The 16,424-nt window shown below is 47.0% G+C and overlaps 2 protein-coding genes across 4 annotated transcripts; one reads left to right on the top strand and one right to left on the bottom strand.

Annotated features, from left to right (window-relative positions):
• Positions 1–53: 53 nt before the first annotated feature.
• Positions 54–8,106, top strand: LOC133467691 (von Willebrand factor A domain-containing protein 7-like). The gene is made up of 15 exons (XM_061752829.1): positions 54–406; positions 761–1,033; positions 2,269–2,362; positions 2,451–2,585; positions 3,563–3,749; positions 3,844–4,019; positions 4,109–4,221; positions 4,973–5,089; positions 5,174–5,380; positions 5,463–5,598; positions 6,129–6,284; positions 6,368–6,457; positions 6,535–6,803; positions 6,907–7,203; positions 7,272–8,106. The coding sequence occupies exons 1-15, from the start codon at positions 191–193 to the stop codon at positions 7,665–7,667; spliced, it is 2,862 nt and encodes a 953-aa protein (XP_061608813.1). The 5' UTR covers positions 54–190; the 3' UTR covers positions 7,668–8,106.
• Positions 8,091–16,075, bottom strand: coro6 (coronin 6). Of its 3 annotated transcripts, none has more exons than XR_009785279.1 (12): positions 15,694–16,075; positions 12,696–12,895; positions 11,263–11,385; positions 10,511–10,640; positions 10,267–10,445; positions 10,060–10,179; positions 9,724–9,828; positions 9,507–9,652; positions 9,344–9,401; positions 9,028–9,255; positions 8,463–8,669; positions 8,091–8,356 (listed from the first exon to the last, which is right to left on the bottom strand). XR_009785279.1 is itself a non-coding variant. In XM_061752831.1 (12 exons), the coding sequence occupies exons 4-12, from the start codon at positions 11,383–11,385 to the stop codon at positions 8,547–8,549; spliced, it is 1,212 nt and encodes a 403-aa protein (XP_061608815.1). In that variant the 5' UTR covers positions 12,696–12,797; positions 12,869–12,895; positions 15,694–16,071; the 3' UTR covers positions 8,091–8,546. The 3 variants fall into 3 exon arrangements, 2 of the variants coding, with proteins under 2 accessions (XP_061608815.1, XP_061608814.1); XM_061752831.1 differs by having other exon boundaries at positions 8,091–8,669; positions 12,696–12,797; positions 12,869–12,895; positions 15,694–16,071; XM_061752830.1 differs by having other exon boundaries at positions 8,091–8,669; positions 15,694–16,074.
• Between the last annotated feature and the right edge of the window lie 349 nt (positions 16,076–16,424).

Here is a 16,424-nt window from a genome sequence, read left to right on the forward strand (position 1 = left end):
CTTTTCCCACACCATACTCAGTGTTGCAAGAAACAATTTACCTGAACCAATAAGCGGCCACACTTTTTGTGTACTCCTCTTTTGACTAAAACACTGAAAGAAGTTAACTGAGGTGACAGTGGACCACTGACTTGTCGGAGAATACAGCACGGCTTGTCTTTTTACCTTTTTCTGTTTGGGCCAGAAAGACATGTCACCTGCTTTGGTGATTTTGGCCCGGAAAGACATGTCACCTGCTTTGGTCATTTTGGGCATCCTGCTGCTTCAAACTGGAGCTCAGGGATTTGGAATTCTGCCAGGAAATTCACAGAGTCACCTAGAAATCACGGAGGAAGCCATTTTGAATGTCACCGTGCAGGTGTGCCGCGCACTGGCCGAATCTCAGGGGAATGACTTCACCTTTCCTGTGAGATTTCTTCTCAGTTCAGTTCTATTGTAGACAGAAACTAAGTGTGTGTGTGTGTGTGTATATACACACACACACGTGTATTTAGCCGGTGTGTGATGAGACTGGATACGTGGCACATTTCTTAACTTCAACCACTTAATACCAACACACTATTAGGCGGCGAACATGCAAACTTCACACAGAAAGGCAAGAGCCAGGATTTGAACCCACGACTTCTTAACTGTGAGGCGGATGTTGTGTACCATGCCGCTATGACAGAAATAAAATAACAATGGAAAAACAAGACTTTTTGATCCAAAAAATACAATACAATCAGAACTGAATTAACCCATGTGTTTTGTGTGCGTGTAGTCACAGCCATTCACCATCACAGGAGTGGCCGTTGCATGCAGGGCTGAAAACTCCATCAAGCGCTTCCAGCTGGCCATCACGTCCATCATATTCCGGAACGTGCGTGTGGACCTCCTTCAAGCACTGAACGCCAGCTTCCACTTTGACGACGAGTCGTTCATCAGCGGTCGGAACATCATCACCGCTGGCCTGCAGACTGTCAAGGCCAACAACAGGCAGCAGAACTTTGAAGCAGCTCAGGAAAACCTGGGAAAGATTCTACATCCGTTACAGGTTCTGCTCTCCTTCTACTCTCAGAATTTGCCTGCATTTTTAGAGGGTTTTTTTTTTTTTTTTTTTAGACCCACCTTTTTAACCTGGCTTTTAACTAATATTTAATTTTTGTTTCTTCATACTTTGAACACTTTTATCCTGTCAACATTTTTATATTTTCAATGTTTTCATACTATTTCCTACAATCTTAGTTTTTGACTAAAAGCTAGGTTTTAGACAGATGTTTTTTTTTTTTTTTTTTACATGTTTATGATTACTTTTAGTGTCTTTCAGTGTTTCCTCAGAGGGAGCCCTTCGCACTGTGAGCTGTAATTGACCGCAGCCGTGGTCCGTCGCCATTTGTGGCTCTCCCTATGCCACTGCACCACGGCTCCATGCCACTACTCTGTAGCCGCGATCTGCTGTCTGCTCTCAGTGCAGACGGCTCCCTGAGATGGCATTTGTCACTTAGTTTCTCTGTGCCCAGCCATGGGTCATGACATTATTATTTATTACTTTTTTAACTGTACGTGTGCATGTGTGCATCTGTGCGGGTGTAGGGTGGGAGGGGGTTGACTTTAACTATGTAATGCCTAGATCAGACTACAGGATTTTAGCCCCGATATTGGCCCAATTAGCTATCACAGGTGATTCCCTAGATGGGCCTGACATATTTTGTCAGGAATGACAAAATTTATTGTAGTGTGACTTTATCCACGACCAAGGATTTGGACCTACGACACGTAAAAGCAAAGTCTAGCATGTTTGATTTTTTTGGGATATCTTCCGTGTAGTGTGACATATCAACGACAACTCTCCGAAAGCACACCTCGACGTCCACCGATAGGGTTGCATATTGTGAGGGTTAGCACCTCCCATGTTTGCTGTTGTCATCATACTTTCATGCCGTTGTTAAAATTAATTCACACACACACGTCGTCACCATAGTAACAAGTGTATCTGGTCACGTTGACCGCTCACACCTTTTCTGGTTTGATTTGGCAAGATAAAGCCCCGTGATCGTAGAAAAGACGGATGTGGTGTTATCGGAATACATGTGTAGTGTTGCCACTGTTTGACCGAGATACGGCAAGATTTCAGGGCAGTAGTCGGACAGAGCAATCGGGAAAGACCAAATCTGTCTTGTAGTCTGATGCAGGCTTAAAGCTCTTTGAGATGCATATCGTTGGATGAAAAGTTAATAAGCTTTGATTTGAAGAACAGTCAGAGAAACATTTTTTGTCTCGAACCTGAAGGATTTTTACAGCCATAGCAACTGGGTGGAGAACGGCAATGAATTTCCAAATTCCAACCTTATCAGATCAGACACCAGCATCGGCAACATAGCAGGTAAGCAAGATGAGAAGATAACCAAAAGAATGGATTCATTCAAAGGATCATGTCCCACGAGGAATTGTAAACATTACCATTCCTGCAGATGAGAGCAGGGCAACCTGTCGCAGCTGCGATGGAGACGACTGCAGCAACAACATCCTAGAGGACATCATCCAGGAGCAGATACTGACCTCGGGATATTTTGGAATCATTCCAGTGGTGTCCACCAAGCCCAGCGGTAACGGCGGACTTCAGTTACATGATGGACCACATCCACCGATGATATGCCCCTTGTCCATTGTACCGGCTCTACCCCCAACCACCCTGGTTCCGCCATGTGTGGTTGCTTTTCCATTACACTTTTTGGAGGCCGCGCGGTCACAATGGCACCGTTCTTCAGAACCTCCTCCGAACTGGTTCCAAAACACAGGCAGAGGAAGGTCGTGATATCACAGTCACCTGATTGGCCAACTTGTTACTTTCACAATCATGGCGTCTAAAGGCTGCCGCGAACCGAGCGACACAGCCAAACCCAACTGAACTATCGCACCATGTGCGTGGTCTGGCGACTCTTTTCATTAGTGGCCGATCAGTCTGCCGCTGGTTTTGTCGCGATTCAAAATTTGAATTGCCATCGTAACGTCTCAGCTTAGAGCCAATCAAAATGCAGAAAAGCTTTCCCTCAAAGAGAAAAAACATTTCTGCTTTTAGCGAACCGCCCGGCCCAATCCCTCACAATTTTGATTGGTGCCTGTTGCAATGGAAAAGCAAACGAGGCCGGGCCAGGCCGAGCGAGGCTGGGGCAGAGCGGGGCCAGGCCGTTCCACAACTTGTAAATGGAAAAGCAGTAGTTCCCTGCAGACCCTGATGGGAATTGACTGCTGTGTGAAGGTGGGATTGCCTGCCCCAACACTGTACTTGGGCCCCCAACAGAAGGTTGCCACAGTGGATCAGTCTTTGGTGGGAGGGGGACTAAAATTTCCCTTTAAAGGCTTGTGACATTCTGTTTGGAAGAACAAAAGCTTCCTGCTGTTACTCATACATGACCCATAACTTTTTTCAACAGCATTAAAATATCCCCAAGCAAAGTTACATCATTTTAGATGGGTTTTCCTGCTCATACTTGACATTTTCGTCAGGATCATTCTCGCGCACTTCCTGACATTGGATGTTCTAAATGGGTTGAAAGTAAACAATGTATTATTTGTTGCACAGGAAAGTGCAGCCATGGAGGAGCCCTGGACCTGACCAGCAGGATTGAGCCCACTGGTGGGATCAACAAAGACATGTTTGATTCAGAACACGGCTTCCTCCACACAGTGGCAGCCAATCTGGCGGTATCGGCAACTAGTGAGATCCTGGAGAACATTCGCCAGGCCGCGGGAGATGCGCCATTCCTCCAGTATGCCGCCCTGAGCACAGACACACAGAAACACACATGCACAGGCGCACTCACACTTTTTGGTGCAGTGTCAAGCTTTTATCTCCTCAATCAGGATGTTGGGCATCTCCAGAGGATCCGGGAAAGCCCTCTGTTTCGCCATTGACACCACACAGAGTATGAGCGACGATATTGCGGCCGTGCAGAGTGCCACATCCTCCTTCATCAACAGCCAAGTGGGAACTATTAATGAACCTTCGTCCTACATTCTCGTGCAATTCAACGATCCAGGTAGGGACTTTGGATGGAGACTGGGAGCAGATGATTGTTAGTTCTCAACACGAACAGAAAACAAGATAAGATCACCGTGTTTCATTCAGAATTCGGGCCGCTGATTAGGACGAGCGATCCAGAAGTCTTCAAGAACAATATTGATGATCTGTCAGCAAGCGGTGGAGGAGATGAAGGAGAGTTGAGTCTCTCTGGGCTTCAGGTACAGTCACTTATATGAATGTTCTTCACTTCTCAAAGAGAAACAACATGCAATGAAGCACAAATGCTCCTCTGACAAGAAGACACCTCATACGCAAGCAAGACTTGAACCACTTGGCTAGGGACAAAACAATGTACATGGGAGTTGTACCAAAAGTGGTTAACTGTACCATATACTGTTATATAACAGAATTGTCATGTGAATGGGACAACCACACAGTCAAGAAACAGACATACGTTAGGCATCCATCTGTTCCTCAAGATTGTACATATTCCGTAGCCTTCATTATTGGATTCCAATCAGCCTATTATACCTTTTTCAGGACTCAGTAGATAGCTTTGAGAGTGTCTCCCAAGTGACAATTAAACCCTAAAGCTACAATGACTTGCTACTTTCTGAAAGGTTATTACAGGGGAGAAGAAAACCGCGCCAGGTTCTTAAATATTAAGGTGTCTGACCCCCCAAATCTGATGTGGAAAACAGCTCCACAGGGAAGGAGTCTGAACAGCGAGTAGCTGTGGGAATGTTAAGCTTTTTAGATGGAGAGTCAATGCGGTGAAGCTCGTAGGTACAGAAGAAAATCTTTTCTTCTTTTCTAGTTTTCACTCTAGCAAAAGCATTCTACACCAAACTCTTCAAGACTTCCTTCCAAAGTCTGACAATAGTGATTAACAAAATCACTTTTGTACTTGTTGTACCCTTTGCAATGACAATTTAGATTCTAATTCTTATTCTTCTTTTTCATGTCAAGTTGGTGCTGTCGAATGCTCCACAGAGCTCGGACATCTTCCTCTTCACGGATGCACCCGCCAAAGACCAACAGCTGAAGTCCACTGTAATTGTTCTCATTGAGCGGACTCAGTCTGTGGTGAGTGCCACGTGGTCTCACTTTGTATTGTTTTAAGCTCCTGACGAACGATATCTCACGTCAAAGAGGTGTTTCTCCATCCAGGTGTACTTCCTGATCACAGGAACAGGGGATAACAGACGGCGTCGGCGTTCAAATAGTGACCTGCAGCAGCACAAAAGGATTTCATCATCAGATGTTCAGCTGTACCGAGACCTGGCCCAGGCCGCGGGAGGTCTGGTGATAGAAGTGGAAAATGACGAACTCTTGGAAGCCACCAGCATCATCGGGCAGATGTCCAGCTCCTCTGTGGTAGAGCCAGCAAGATGTCTTTGACTTTGTTGCAAGATGTTCAACACGTGTCAGGCTCTGCGTGTTTGATTGCTTCTTTTAGGTGACACTTGTGCAGGCATCCGTGACGCCAACACAGGAAACGGAAACATTCATATTTATCGTTGACCGGCCCACGAACATTGTCCGACTTCTCATTACAGGAAATCCTTCTCGCATCGTACTCGGCAACCCTGAAGGTGAAACACACAATAATGGTTGACTGATTCTTTTTCTTAGATGTTTGAATGGTGTCACATTGTAGGCCCTTGAGGAAGCTCTTGACGGCGGTCATATTGACAATGACTTAATTTGTAAGTGTTGCACTTCCTGTGGCGGCACGGTGGCCGACTGGTTAGAGCGTCTGCCTCACAGTTCTGAGTTCAACCAGTTTAACAGTTCAACAGTTCAATCCCCGGCCGCGCCTGTGTGGAGTTTGCATGTTCTCGCCGTGCCTGCGTGGCTTTTCTCCGGGCACTCCGGTTTCCTCCCACATCCCAAAAACATGCATTCATTGGAGACTCTAAATTGCCCGGAGGTGTGAACGTGAGTGCGAATGGTTGATTGTTTCTATGTGCCCTGCGATTGGCTGGCAACCGGTTCAGGGTGTACCCCGCCTCCTGCCCGATGATAGCTGGGAGAGGCTCCGGCACGCCCGCGACCCGCGTGAGGAGAAGAGGCTCAGAAAAATGGATGGATGGATGGATGGATGCACTTCCTGTCTTCACAGGCATTATGGTGACAGTCGGTGGCATGGGCGCGGACCGATTGATCTCGTCCTCGCAATCGGTGGGAAACTTCCAAACTTTGGAGCTAAGGACAGAAGAAGTGGGAACTTGGAAAGTGCAAATAGCGGCAACAAATCCATACACGCTGAAGGCCACAAGTGAGCGCTCTGCCAATAGAAAGAATCTTAAGACCAAAAAGAAAATGTGTATTTGTGGTTTGTCAAACTATTTTACTTTGAAGGTCAGAATCCCCTTGACTTCCTGTTTGACTTTGTGGAGTATGTACCCTCGAAGAACACATTTGATGTTCTTGACACACGTCCCACAGCCAGTAAGGGAACTTCCTCTTCCACGATAATGTCATCCACATCAACAAGCCTTCGTAATGAAGTCTCCTTTTCTTTGAAGGCACCAATGGTAGCCTGGTGGTGACGCTAACGGGCAGCGACACGGCTACTGTGACGGAAGTCACTCTGGTTGAGTCGGCGAGTTTGGTAGAGGTTCAGGGGGTCGTGGAGCCGCAGGGGCGCCGCAACTTCCTGGTTCGGGTCGACACGATTCCCTCTGTTCCCTTTGTGGTGCGTGTGAAGGGCATTGTGAACACCACGAGTGGAGAATCCATTTCTTTCCAACGGCAGTCGTCAACCAGCTTCCAGGCATCCAATCTAACCATTCGGGTGAGTGTCCGGCGCAGTAGGGTGCCAGCAGTGTACCAGCACATCAACCGACAACATGTTTGGTGTGTAAGACACCACAATGGCTGATGCCGTCCATGTATAGGCTGAAGCAGATCGCAACCTCATGCCAGGGATGGTGTTGTCGGTGCCTTTTTCTGTGAACACCGAGGGAACTGGAGGGAATGTCTCAATCCGGGTCACCACCAACAACCCTCTCTACACAGTCAGTGCTCCTAGCACTCTCCCGGTGGAGCCGGGAGTGACTGCCAACAGCACCGTGGCACTCTCCGTGCCCCTCGACACACCGTCGGGCACCACAGTCACCCTCGTCATAGAGGCAGAAGGCACCGGAGACCTGGACATTAATTACATTGTCCTCAGGATCTCCGTTTTAAATCCAGTTGGTAACCCTGCCTGTCACATTCCACCTGGCAAAACATAGTCTTAGCACTTCCTGTGTCCTTGCAGGTGACGGACTTCACAGCTCCCGTGTGTGAGGTGCTTTGCATCGTCAACTGCGTACACGACTGCAACACAACCTCGTGGGAGTTGTCGCTGCGCGTGAGCGACGGCACCGAAGGGACGGGTGTGGAGCGGGTCAGCCTCACGCAAGGCAACGGAACGCTGAACATCAGACCGGCACCTGATGACCGCAATGTCATTCTGGCGACCTACAACGCATCGTGTGACTCGCCTGATGTGGAGCTGCTGGTGGTGGACGGCGTGGGCAATGTGGGCACGTGCGCCTTCAACGCCTTCAACACCACCTCAGGGGGTGTGGCCTCTTCACTCACCCAAACACCCCTCAGCTGTGCTGTGCTCACCCTGGCACTCGGAGTCATGCTGAGCCTTAACGTGTGGTAAAGTCCAATCGAAGAACTGTTGCGAGCTTTCTAATTGGGGCTAATGATTTGATAGTGCTAAGGTGTGCTCTTTGGGGTTTAGCTTTCCCCAGTGGCCAATATCCAATGCTACAGCTTCAAATGCTTACAATGCTAAGCAAGCATTTTAAAATATGAAAAAAAGAGGAAAACTGCTTTGGTACCCCAACATTAATGCCCTTTTCCTTATACGCACCAGTTTAACATATACACAGTAAGTACTTGAAGGATTGGTTTTAACTGACCTTATGAAATGATCATTTTTTTCCCAACAATCATATGCTGCTGATTCCATGGAACTAATCTGTGAAAAAGTATCTGCTGACCACTGAAGCCACATTTCAACTTATGAACAACCTATAGGAGAAAAATGTTGAGATTGCTGCAGCAGATGAATGAACGCAAATGTAAAAAACACTTTATTCTGTTGTCGTGTGTCAAATCTTTTACAGGACTTAACATTTTGCTACAAGTTCAATGCGTTTTCTCTCCTTTGTGTCTATTTACATGTCGTCATGAAGGACTGTGAGATGAGCTGATGTAGAAAATTAAGGGGTTGTTACTTTTTCAAACTTATTCACTGCTGTGCTTTCCAAGCAGGAAGATGTTCATCCCTTTTTTTTCATTGACTTTGTCAGCTTAGCGTGTCCCTCAAACCTTCAGCCCTTGTCCCTATTTGGAAGAAAAACACGAAGTAGAGTTTGACTCTGGGGTTAAAGGTCTGTTCAATCCACAGTCGTCTCACTGCAATGTGGATTATGTTCCAGCACGGCGCTACCTCGGAGCACTGTGCTGCGGCACCACTGCAGCTTTGCGTAGCACTTTACAACCGCTCCTGGAGGGGGCGCACGAGTGCAATCCGTCAGGCCATCCCGTTGGCATACTGGGACAGTTTGTTCTCCAAGTCACAGATTCTCTTCTCCTGAGACGACACTGTCGCCTTCAAGTGCTGGATCTCCTCCAGCAGTCTCTCAAGCAGCTCTGGCTGCACGAGAAAAGGCCGGGACAGGGGAGACAAGGTTGCCAGGAGACAAGTGTACAGGTGTGTACGTAGGAGAGGAGGAAACACAGGAGATGAAACGGGGAAGGTAGGATACAGGGAGACAAAGAGAAAAGGACAGGGACAGAAAGCAAGTTACAAAAGTCAAAGTTCAAGGCCAGATACTTGGTGCAAAGTGAAGAGAAAGTGAAAATGTGAAACGGGTACTATTGTGACACTTGTTACTGTGGCACCCGTGACATAGCAAAATGTAGCATTGATGAGACATTCTCATTCATTTTATTCTGCTCGTTCTTATATGCTGAAAACGGCACTGAACGCGCACGTGCGACGAAGGACTGACCGGCAGTCTGGCGGCATCGCACGTGGACATGCTGCGGCGGGGGACGGGCCTGGAGTCCAGCAGGCTCTTCCTGGACACTTTGAGCTCCCGACTCTTCGGTGGCACGTAGCCCTCCTTCATGGACACCAGCACGGGGTCTTGGTCGCGCCCCTCCAACCACTCCTCGGGCTCCATGGCGGGCTCCGGCCCGGCCGTGTCCGGATACAGGTCGTCCTGGAAGAGGTCCGACTGCGCGGCGACATTTGATGAAGTCATCGAGTTTTACCGCAACTCAGCAGTGTATGCGTGAAGCTGGATCAGGTCTGGCAGGACTTACTTTTCTAGGCACAGTCATTGTGATGGGCTCACACTTCTTGTCATGTAGCTTGTACAACCTTCAGGCAAACACAAAGCAGACAACTCAGACTACTTGTGCTCAAAATATGCAGTTTTTTTCCACCTCCACACGTGTCAACATTTTGCTCGTCGTATGGGCTCACCTGGCGATCTCACACTTGCTGACATCCACACCCCTCTTGGGCATGAAGCCCATCCCCCGCTGCGGCTCTTTGCTGCTGAAGGTGTTGAGGTAGTGCACGTAGGGCGGTTCCTCTGTGATCTCAAAGTAACGGATGCTGCTGTCTCCCTGCGAACACACACAGACAATGCAATTAATCAACTCAGTTAATGCGCATGTTGTGTAAACAGAGACGTTACCTTGCCGCACAAGTACACCATATTGGCGTCTGGGTCGTAATACGGTAACAGGACGCCATTACTCGTGTCCAACTCCAACAGTGCGATCGGCTCCTCAAAATTGGTCTGAGGAAGATGAATAGTTAATTTCACTGGTGTAGATTTCATTTGGAATTCCATAGACTAAATATTTCATTCCACACCTTTAATATCTTTTTTTTTTTTTTTTTAACTTTTTAAACACTTGACTATCTTGCTACTGTTCACATTCACTTCTAAAACATGCATAGTATCAATTAATTCATGCGCAGTTTCCATCTGCATATATACCATTTCATATATTCATTTGCCACATACCGGGTCCCAGAGTCCGAGCTCCCTCTGGCTCATCCTGGTAAATCCTGTGGTGAAGATGTTCCCGTCTCTAGTGAAGATGGCCCTCATGGGTCGGATGCCCTCATGAGGAGCCAAGCGTTCCTGTGGGTCAGGCGGTCGTGCACATGGGTCACGCTAATAAGGGCCCTTCTCCCTCAACTTGGACCGTTCCCGGCAGCCGCCACTCACCGCCACCACGTCGGCCTTGCGGGGGTCACATACGCGCAGGCGGCGGTCCTTGCAGGTGGTGCAGAACAGGCTTCCGTTCCTGTTCCAGCTGATGCTGTAGATGAGGTCAGGGTGGTCGTCCATGGAGATAAGCGGCTCCCCCGTTCCCACATTCCAGACGATTATCAGGTTGTCACTGGCTGCAAAAAGAAGGGCGTATTTGCTCAATTCCGTATTAATGATCTTGTGTGTGTGTGTGTTGTACCCGCAGTGAGTAGTATGTTGCGTGTGGTCGGGTGCCAGCTGACAATGCCAACGCGCTTCGAGTGACCCTCCAGTACGACAACAGGGTCAGTGAGGGGGCGCACCAGCGAGTGATCGGGAATCTGCCACACCTGTAGATGGCACAATTGTGGAAAATAAATACAATATAGTGAGATTCCAATTCCATCCATCCATGCATTTTACATAACTTATGTTCACATTTCTTAGCTACATAAAGGCCACCAGTTCAGGGTGTACCCCGCCTTTCGCCCACAGTCAACTGGGATAGGCACAAGAATGCCTAGTGAGGATTAGCGGTACGGAAAATGAATGAATAAAAGCTCTTCTAAATTACATGCGTGCGCGCACACACACACGCACACAAACAGATTAAACAGAATGACATCACACTGGTGTTCTCTCTGTAGCTGCCAAGATTGGACAGCTGCAACTCTACACACACACACACACACACAATCAGCTGTTGCCATCAGAGACATTAATTCAGCCACGCACAAATTCTTGCCATGTTTTTATGGAAAGCAAATTGGTCCCATACGCACCTCTCTGTGTAACAAACAAATACAGTAGGTTGACATAGTAACCATGACAAAAACATTTAGATGTTACACAAAAACAGCAGGTCTGTATCAATTTTTCCATCTTTGCAGAATGCAGAATTTTGGATATATATCTTGGCTCTCATTAGAATGTGTAGATATTCATGCGAGTGTGTGCGTGCATGTCGGTTACCATGGCGGTGCAGTCCTCTGAGCCACTGGCCAACATGTTATCGTCATGGGGACACCAGTCGATATCGAGGACGGGTCCAGAGTGTCCGATGACCAGAGGGTAGTTCTTGTCCACGCGACCCATCTGCAGAATACAAGACAACCTCAGCAGACCTCCATCAAGGTCAAGAGTCCTCATTCCAGATCGGGTGTCCTTCATTTCTATGGTGTCTGTCCCCCGTTATACCACTTTTGTATACTGTGAACGTGTATCAACATTACTAACACACACACACACACACACAAACACCAGAATAGTATTTATAGACAAGTGGTGAGGCGTTGAAAGGGGACTTTTTCCATGTGTGCCATGAGGGTGCAGAGGTGGTGGAAACCTCCTGGGGGTGGAGGTGGCATGGCCAGTATTAATAGCCTGAAACAAGTCCCGCTTTTAGTCACGGATAAGAGCCAGCGACAACCAAATTACAAGTGTTAGCCTTTGTGTGTCTTGCTGTCATTGGGAGCTAAACTTTGCTTCAGTCACATGACAGACGTGAGGCCATTCATCTTTGACTGCTCAGACTTTGCACTTTTTCTAAGTACTGTATGTCATTCCCTTGCCCATTGCAGGCCAATTGACATTGGCACCTGGCAAGACGTTTTTCTTTACTCGACTGCATTTCAGCGCCACTTTGAGAAGCTTTATGGCCGTCACAATGCTCCAACGCATAGTATAATTGCCGCTATCCATAGCGAGTTTCAAGGATCTGTTCTTGACAAATCGCGCAATGAAAGGCCTGATACTACCGTCACTAATTAAAACCCTGAACTCCGAGAGCAGGCGTTTGCGCACAGCGAGGGAAAGTCTCCCTGGAGGGCCATCCAGACACTGGAACTCGGCATCAAAAAAAAAGCTTGATTCAGCAGATCTTCAAAGAGCAATAAAGCTTTACCCGTACTGACTTCAGGTTGTTCAGAGACTTTACGTGGAAGATTACCATGCTCAACAACCTTGTCGGTTTGTCGAGAACATATCCTGCTTTGAGAAACTAGGATTAATCGCACTACACGTTGGAGCAGAGTGACAGCCATAAAGCTTCTCAAAGTGGCGCAGGACTGCAGTCGGGGAGAGAAAAATGTGTTGCCAGGTGCCAATTAAGCAACACTGTTCCAATGTCAACTGACCAGCGACAGTGTGAGCAAGAGAATGATATGCTTATAAAAACTACAAAGCCTAAATTTGTCAAATGCTGGTGGTCTCACATCTGTCAGAATGACACCTGAAAATAAATAGAAAAAAAGGAAGTGCATAATGGTGTGCACGTGTATGCTGTAGATGATGTCACTATAGGAAAGTAACAGCTCATTCATTCAGGTTCAAATCAACTGGTGGTCTCGAGGAGACCGTGACCTGCGGCTGGGGTTGAGAGGCTCTCTCAAACTCTACGTACTGACCTTTGCGAGGGGAATGACAAGGAACGCTCCACCCCCGCTTGACTCCACGATAACGGCCAGGAATTTAGGGTTGACGGCGCAGAAGGAACTGTCCCACGTCACCTTAGAGACACGGATGTCATCGTAGCTCTGCTCGGCCTTGACGGACTGGCCGAAGACATGGCGGAACTTACTCTGCCGCACGATGCTGCGACTCATGGCTGCAGGTGGGGTCGTGGAGAACAGCATTCAAAAGTTCATTAAGCACAAGTTCATCACCACATCGGGAAGTGTGCACGTATTAAGGATCTTCCACGAGCTTTTATGACACTTTCTTCTGTCCAATAACAAAAACTGCTTGATTCATTGCAAAGGTCATGAGTCAATGGACAAGCACACAGACAAACAAAGAATGTGATTACCACCCACTGTGCTGCAGAACAGTGCGCCATGGGTGCTCATCGGGTGTGCCGTGGGAAGTGAGGAATTTTGAATTTAATGCTCCTATATTTACTCTCTCTGGTTTTCTAACAATACCAGCAACCAAATGCATCGGCAGAACAGTGAAATGCCCATTCACTAGATGGCAGAAGGTGCAATTCACCTGTATTTCCACCTGTCACCATTCATAAGTACATTGGCTACGGAAAGTATTCAGACCCCCTTCAAATTGTCACTTTTTTATATTGCTGCCATTTGCTGTGTGGGGGGGGGAAATGAACCGCACGTCCCAAACGTCTTCCATTTCAGGATTATGGAGGCCACGGTGCTCTTGGGAACCTTAAGTGCGTCAGAATGTTTCTTGTAAACTTGGCCAGATCTGTGCCTTGCCACAATTCTGTCTCAGAGCTCTTCAGGCAGTTCCTCTGACCTCATGATTCTCATTTGCTCTGACGTGCACTGGGAGCTGTAAGGTCTTATGTAGACAGGTGTGTGGCTTTCCTAATCAAGTCCAATCAGTATCATCAAACACAGCCGGACTCCAATGAAGGTGTCGAACCATCTCTAGGATGATCAGAAGAAATGGACAGCGCCCGAGTTCAATATACGAGGGTCACAGCAAAGGGTCTGAAGACTTATGGCTGTGTGATAGTTCAGTTTTTCTTTTTTAATAAATCAGCAAAAATTTCAACAATTACGTTTTTTTTCTGTCAATATGGGGTTCTGTGTGTACATTCATGAGGAAAATAATGAAATTAAATGCTTTTAACAAATGGCTGCAATATAACAAAGAGTGAAAGATTTAAGGGAGTCTGAAAACTTTCCGTACCCACTGTAAAGATGGAAAACAAAAGGACATACACTGGACAAACGAGTTACATCAACTCCTGCTGTTGTCTCGTCAAGCGTACGGTGGTGCCTTGAGATACGAGTTCAATTTGTTCCGTGCCTCCACTCGTACTCAAAACACTCATCTCACACCATCTTTCTCCATTCCAAATGAAGAAAATGACCTGTAACCCGTTCCACCCTCCCTGAAAAACCCAATGAAGAAATTTGTAGGTTTCTTATATCAAAAACAGCCACATATAATATTGTTCTTCATAAAAAAACATAAGTTAACAAAAAAAACGAAAAGAATTTAAAGAATTAACCCGTTTGCGCATCATGATTAATTCATTGTGGCTCCTTCTGGTGTGTCTATCATTGGTCACCAGGGGGCAGTATAATACACTCATGCATACACAAACGAAGAGTTTCGTAAATACTTTCCAGTAACCCTGTAAACTGTTGTAATATTTAGTTTTCGTAGTTTTTTTTTTTTGTTAGTAGTTGGTTTATGTGTTTGTTTCAAATGGGTTTTTCTTATTTTGTTTAGTTTGACACTAAATCTCAAGTGCCAGTGATAAACAGCTTGAAGTCTCCTTTTGGAAAAAGTCGCAAGTCAAGGAAAAAAAAAAGTGTGAACGATGTCTCATATCTCGAAAAACCCGTAAGTGAGGTCACTCTTATCTCAGGGCACCAGAGCATATGGCATGTCTGTCATGCAAGTCACCCGCTTTTTTTGATCTACAGACGTCTTTTGTTGGTCCCGGTGTGTGGTTCTCATGCTTACTGACTACACGTTTGTGCAATGTCTGCCCCGGGTCTTTCCTTTTTTTGTCCCCAACATTGTTGACTCCACTGTACGTCCTGCACTTGTTATGTGCGTGTGTCTCTTGTGGGTTTTTATGACCCGTCTGCCGTGTATGTCCAGTACATTGTCCCACGAACCAAGGGTATACTCTTCCCAAAAAAGAGAAGATGGTCTATATCAGAGCCTGATATAAACTGAGATATTAATAGACGATTGTCACTAGCTCACATTGACCTCAACACAAGTGCGCGTACACAGACACAGACGCACACGCGAAGACTCTCATTTGTATGAAAACAAACTGATGAAACCGTCGTAAAGACGTTTGACTATGATGATAGGATTACAATCCCTTTCCACAAAAACTTGGATTATGTCTAGCAGTGCACAGAGGTCAAGCCTTTATCTCATGCAACATTGAGCACGGCATCTTCACTCAGCAACTGTTCGGTGATTGATGATTGAGGTGAAGGAACTTCTTTCATGCAACTACTTCCTGCTCTTTGTTTTGACCGGGAGTGAAACCTGATACAGTATTTGACTATCATTCGTGCACACAAACGGATTTACAGTTACTTTATATTCCTAAAAAAAAATAGGAACGGTAAAGGAAAAGCCTCAGGTAATGTGGTTGCTCCTCCCCCTCCCCGTGTGAGCGAGTGCCTCCTTCCTAATTTAGACATGCAAGTGCATAGGCCCCCGCAACCCCACCTCGCTAGTCCTAAATAGTCCCGGGACCGAGCCAGTGCATTGTGCTGCGGTCAAGTGTACGTTCTACCGAGGGAGCGGTAGGGGGGCATCAGTGCAAGACCTTCCTCACGACTTGATGTCAACATTCCGTTTTGCTCCTTAAAGTATACTTTTCTCCCCAAATTTGTGAGCCGGCTGCAACAAACACAAGCACACACCAGCAGGCAAAGGTGGGCCACAAAGAAAGCTCACCTCAGGTTTTGGGGAGACCCCTGTACCCTGACTGGACCGGAGATGTTGCTTGTGGTTCTGGTTCTAGCGCGGGCCCGCTGAGGCGACTGCGTGTGTCCTCCCCACACGACGACAGAAGAGGCGGGCAGAGGACGACGGCTGGACTGGGCGGGCTGGGTGGGTGGGTGATGAGGGGGTGGGTTGGGTCACCGTCTATTTTGGAAGCTGCTTCTTGTGTTCGGGGAAATGGGACACGTCACTGTCCGTTGACCAGCAGGCGGGTGCTTCTCGTCGTGAAGGCGGTGTGAGACGGGCCCACTCGGGTCCAGCTGATGATGATGATGATGACGATGATGATGATCAGCTGGAAGCTTCTAGTGCAGGGGTGGGCCGAGTAAGCAGGTCACAAACTGCCCACCAAGCCTAAAAATAACATAGTTTAATACTGGATTCATTTAACATTCTAAAACAATCACTTTGTTAAGTTAGTCATTCGAACTAAATTATAGATTTTGAAAATGAGCATGAATTTCTGTAGTCAAACTTCAATATTTGACCCGTTTTGGAAAAAAGACAAAAGCAGTTAGTCCAGCCTTCTTGTGCGATCAACTGCATTTGGGAAAGTGACGACAAGCATTTCGGTTTCAAAACACTGCTCATAACCAGCTGCCCCAACTCGTACTGCACCTTCTTAAAAATCTAATTGCACGAGTCCCGGTTTCCGATAAGCCAGGACACTTTAGCACGCGACA

This window comes from Phyllopteryx taeniolatus, chromosome 17 (assembly GCF_024500385.1).
Source record: "Phyllopteryx taeniolatus isolate TA_2022b chromosome 17, UOR_Ptae_1.2, whole genome shotgun sequence".
NCBI classification, from domain to species: domain Eukaryota; kingdom Metazoa; phylum Chordata; class Actinopteri; order Syngnathiformes; family Syngnathidae; genus Phyllopteryx; species Phyllopteryx taeniolatus.